Source organism: Pterocles gutturalis, unplaced genomic scaffold, assembly GCF_000699245.1.
Source record: "Pterocles gutturalis isolate BGI_N339 unplaced genomic scaffold, ASM69924v1 scaffold28617, whole genome shotgun sequence".
Lineage (NCBI taxonomy): Eukaryota > Metazoa > Chordata > Aves > Pterocliformes > Pteroclidae > Pterocles > Pterocles gutturalis.
The window spans coordinates 6,074-11,226 of NW_010108751.1; the positions used below are offsets into that span (position 1 = coordinate 6,074).

The 5,153-nt window shown below is 46.5% G+C and overlaps 1 protein-coding gene across 1 annotated transcript in view; it reads right to left on the reverse strand.

Moving 5' to 3' along the window:
• Nucleotides 1-102: 102 nt before the first annotated feature.
• The window catches only part of GPD2 (glycerol-3-phosphate dehydrogenase 2 (mitochondrial)), a gene marked incomplete at its 5' end in the record, with an annotated part of 15,794 nt that continues 10,743 nt past the window's right edge, over nucleotides 103-5,153 (reverse strand). Inside the window, 4 exons of the mRNA XM_010072748.1 lie at nucleotides 103-228; nucleotides 3,333-3,431; nucleotides 3,567-3,645; nucleotides 3,742-3,854. Of these exons, the coding sequence (XP_010071050.1) occupies nucleotides 103-228; nucleotides 3,333-3,431; nucleotides 3,567-3,645; nucleotides 3,742-3,854 (417 nt within the window). The remainder of the gene's footprint in view (nucleotides 229-3,332; nucleotides 3,432-3,566; nucleotides 3,646-3,741; nucleotides 3,855-5,153) is intronic.

A 5,153-nucleotide genomic window follows, 5' to 3' on the forward strand; every position in this document is an offset into this window, starting at 1 on the left:
TCGAACAAGCAGCGACAATCAGCAGCACTGGAATGTTTTTCAGCAGAGATGCAGCTGGACACCTCCGTGAGCTGCGGCCGTGAGCCCACGTCCTGTTTGAGCTCACAGTCCTCCGCCGCTCCGGTCCACCGGGATCACCACCCTCTCACGCAGATTCTCCTCGGCAGTCTTCATGAGCACGGCCAGCCGGCTCCCGGAGATGTGGCCCTTCTGGATGGCACTCATCAGCTGAGGGCACAAGAGGGAGAGCATCCTGTCAACTTGCTGGCAAGACAAAGAACAACAGTGGAGCGTGGGGTGTCTCAGGGAGAGGCCGGTGAGCAGCCGGAGGGACAGCAGGTGACGGTCACCGACGCCAGTCCCTGGCAGGCAGCACCCAAGCCCTGCACCGGCGTCTCACGGGGCGCAGGACGCCAGCAGAGCCACGCAGCCCGGTGCTGTAACTCCTCCGCACGGGAGGTACGTGGACACTGCTGGCTGTCCTGCCCGGGGCCACCAGCACCAGACCCCGACCAGCTCCCGTCGAAGTGACAGCAGAGCTAACGGTGTGTCCAAGAGCCGCCAGCGAGGGTTAATGAGCATCCAGAACTGATTTTTCCATATATAAAGCCAAACTGCTGCAGGTTTCAAGGACTCACCTCAAAGCTCATTTACATTTTCCAGAAACCAGTGAAAGTTTTGGCCAGGCAGGGGTGGCAGGAGAGTGGAAGTACCAAACGGGATCCCCTTGGAGCTAACAGTGCGGGCAGGCATCAACACCAGGGGGTTTTCACTGACATTAAGAATGTACGATAACCCATCCATTTCACAGGCCTTTTTTTTTTTTTTTTAATATCTAAAAGATGTAACCAACACAACACCATTCCTGATCTACCCCGGACCCCGGACCGTGCCCTTTTTCGTTCAGATGCCCTTCTTTGCAGAGACAGCGTACTTGACTTCCACAGTTCTTTCAAATCCAGATTCCTTTATAGACTTTTAAAACTAATTTGCCTTTAAGTCCTTGAAACTGGACTCGGCTCTATCTTAACGAACACACACTACTGCTAAGATTTTAGTTAATTCTTTTTTATCCCATGGATAAAGTGAGCATTAGACTTGAAATTACATGCAGTCAGCTTGTCAAAGACTGCCATGGAAAGCAATCGGCACTCGCCAAATGCAATTTCTTACTCCCACTGAGGGGTAAGAATCCCCCGGATTTCTTCCCCTCTATAGGAAAATCTATTAATTACATCTGCAGCTGGACCTACGCAAATGCAGTATCAACCCTGCCAAAGCAGGAACGGGTACCCAGGAGCGGAAAGGGACAGGAGGGAACCCCGCGCTCTATGGACCCAGCTGAGGCTGGAAAACCTCCCCGTGCGTTTTGGAGGCTCTGCCTCCCTGCCACAGTGGAATGACCCGTTTGTACTAAACACTGATCGATGCAGCCCACATTCTCTTTGCGACACACGGGCAAGCATCGGTGTCTGCTGGGAGCAGTTCTCACAAGAGCACTGTTTGAGTTCTGCTGGCAACCTGCAGCTGGCCCAACGAAGGCACTTGGCATTGCTCTGCTCCCCACCTGGAGCTACGCAGCCACCCCGGTACAACATGTTCCTATATTCTAATATAAATGTCCACAAATATTTGCACATGGCTTTCCACAAGCATTCTGTGGTAAAATGCAATTACTTGAAAGTTTTCAGGAAGCAAACACTAAAGTACTGGGAACTGACTTGACAGATCCATTAAAAAAAAAAAACAACAACAAAAACCAAACATTTTGTTCCTACCATGGCAACCTCCTGTTAATTTTATTGCCACTCTTCGCAGCAGCTCCCCGTGTGCTGCTCTCTGCCTGGACAGGCAGGAGGGGCACGGCACAAGGGATGGTTCCTGCAGTGCCACTCACTAGAGTTAAACATTTAGATTGCACTGGGAAATGTACAGGAGAAGCCAGGAGCCACAGTTACACAGTTTTACAAAAGTAACTGAGAAACTATACGAAAACGGACTTGTCTTCTATATCTTACAGATATTATGACTTAGGGCAGGCAGCCCCCAAGGAGACTATTCAGCACAGTAAAGCAAAAACCCCTGAAAGCCACCAGAACCCCACAGAACACATCATTACTAGTTGTTTCAACCTTACCACCAGGTATCCAGACGAACCAAAGGAGAGTTCCACACAGCCCTTACACTAAAGGGTGGGTCCCCCCGCCAGTTCGAAGTTTTCACATGCAAAGGGATGTAAGAGGGAGACCCTTTTCAACAGCCAGAAGAACAGCTGTGATTTTCTTATATTTGAATAGATAAACTCCCAAAGCCATTGTTTCTTCGCGCCCTCCCTGTCTGTTCTTTGCTTTTGTTTTGGGTTCTTTTTTTTTTTTTTTTTCTTTGCTCAAATGCATTTCAGCTGCCCAGCTAAACGGGTGCATTTTAGGCAAATAAATAGTCCTTTTTTCTAATGCTGGACACAACCTGTGAAAATTTTCTGCATTTAGATTCAACAATGCTGCTCTTATCTACAGCTCATCTCGAGAGAGACAATTACCATTTCCTTTGCCTTGATCTTGTTTGTCTAACTTGACACAGTGAAGAAAGGGCTGACATTGACCAAAATCCCCAGCATTAATTTATCTCATGTTCGGCATTCATCATTGCCACCACGCAGGAAAGACATGGCAGTCACTTGAAATACCACACCAAGAAAGGCTCCGGGAAAACAAAGCTGGCAAACCGCATATGCAAGAGGAGCTGGGCAAACAGATGCTTCGGGAGCCCCCTTGATTTTATTGTAAAGCCCTGCAGAAAGCAGACGCGTGGGCTGTCAGTGTCTTTCATACAAACGGAGGTAATAGGAGTTAAAATGGGATTACACGGATTGGGTGTGCTTTAACCACAAGCTCATTCTTTAAAATATTAAAAATTGTTTAGAAAGCAGTAATCACTTGACAGGCCCAGACAGATGTCACTGTGTGTAACTGTGCAATGTTCCTTCCGATGGACAATTCATCATTTTGAATATATTCAAAGAGCATTTCTGTATGAAAAAGGCCAAATCCAGGTCTGCACTGAGGTATACTTTGTAAATTGCTCCTGTTCTTTGTGCCCAATTGTTTCTGCACATGAAGAAAGGAAATCCTTGAATTTCAAAGTTGCTTGAGGATGACTGTGTGTGTCGCTGATCTCGGAACCTGACAAACAGCATCAACACTACAGCGTTCCCCCAAGGGACACCCACCTAGTCTCCTACCCAGTCCTTCAGAAAAGGAGGGAAAAAAATGAAATACCTATGCCTTTGTTCACTGAAGTTACAGCTTCTCTCGTAACAAAGAAACACCCACCTGCAAAAACTCATTGAGCTCAACCTGCCCGTTTTTGTTCAGATCCACTTCATTCAGAATATCGTGAAGTGTATTTTCAGCAATTTGCACACTGATGCTCTAGACAAAAAAAAAAAAAAAAAAAAACAACACAGAAGTCTGTCAACTGGATTGTTCAGCGCTATTTATGCCACACTCTGAAATTTAGATAAGAGGCTTAAAGAGGGAAAGTAAAAGAGCACCAGGAAACATTACCTCCAAGACACGCTGCACATCCAGTATAGTAATAAACCCTTTCTTGTCCTTGTCAAACATGTGGAATCGCTTCTTGTACCTGCAAGATAAGGATTATCAGTGGGGAAAAACTGCCCTGAGAAGAATGACAGGTATTAATTCCCAGCAGCCCAGGGAACTCTTTTACTTTACTTACCTTTCAATATCTGAAGGCGCTAGACTGATTTCAGAGCTGTCTGTTAATTGATCTGATTTTACTTTGTAGCCCATTTCATAATAGAGAAATTTTTTAGCAGCTTCAAATTCTTCCTACAACAAAAAAAGAAAAGCTGAGTATCTGAGGAACAGCAAGTTCTCACACAATTCTTTTTAATGTAGTATCTATTAGCTTCTTCCACTTAACCAGAATTTATCTAAGGTCCAAAAGCTAAGTAGATGCTAGCCGAATAGTATTTAAAAAATAAGTTAAGCTTAGGCACTTCTTAGTCTTGAAAAGAGATACCAAGGCTCGTAGAGACTTGTTATTACTGTGTAAATGCTTTTAAGACCATACCATGCCTTCAGTCCCAGACCCACCTGTTTCATGAGGAATGGCACTTGCAGGTCAGCCCTACAAAACGCCATTTAACCCGCAGCTGATACCCCAGTGCCATGTTTCACCTGTCTAAAATCAGCAAAAACATCAGGATGCTCAGCACCAGGAAGGTTCTTTATGTTTTAAACTAGTTTTCTTGATGGTAGTAAAATTAATTTATTACCCGAGAGTTCAGGGCAAGGTCTTCCATAGCCATTTTTTTAATAACTGATAAACACCTGACATACATAAAATACTGCAGAACATTCTTTCTACAGCCATGGGTCCACCAAACGCGGTTCTAAGAGTGATCCAAGCACCTGCCACATGGGCAGGGATATTAAACAGCCTGCACTGCAGCTATCAAACAAGGGCAAGCATGCTAAGTAACGGCCGCAGGAGCCACAAAAGATTCCCAGGCACGTACGCATATGCCACTTCATCTAGCAAAGACTTGCTCATGAAGGCGTATTACCAGACCAACGAAACTGCACCAGACTACTCTTACATACTTCAATATCAGCACACAAATTAGCCTGAAAGTCCCAAACCAACAAAGCCTTATTTAATGGTCTTACTATCACATCTGAATTGAAGAATGCTCTTCTGGATAGGCACTGAGCTGCCTCGTCCGTCAAGTTGAAATATAGCACATGCGAGATTGCTGTGAAAATGCAGCCCTGCAAAACGGCCTGAGACTGGCTACAGAAGAGATGCTCGGCATCTCCGGGGGTTTTCAGCCTGGTTTGAAAGAAAAGGAGACTTTCCCAAAAGAAAGCCCGGGGGACGTCCAAGGAATGCAGAGACTGCCTGTCTGGCATCAGCGAGCTCTCCCAGGCTCCGTAAGTCACACAGGTGTGTGCAGCACTAGCTGATTGTCCTGCCTGCAGGTGACAGGGAGAAGGGGTGCCCAATTCCCCAGGTACCTGCAGGTGACAGGGAGAAGGGGTGCCCAATTCCCCAGGTACCTGCCGGTGACAGGGAGAAGGGGGGCCCAATTCCCCAGTCGCCTGCAGGTGCCAGGGAGAAGGGGC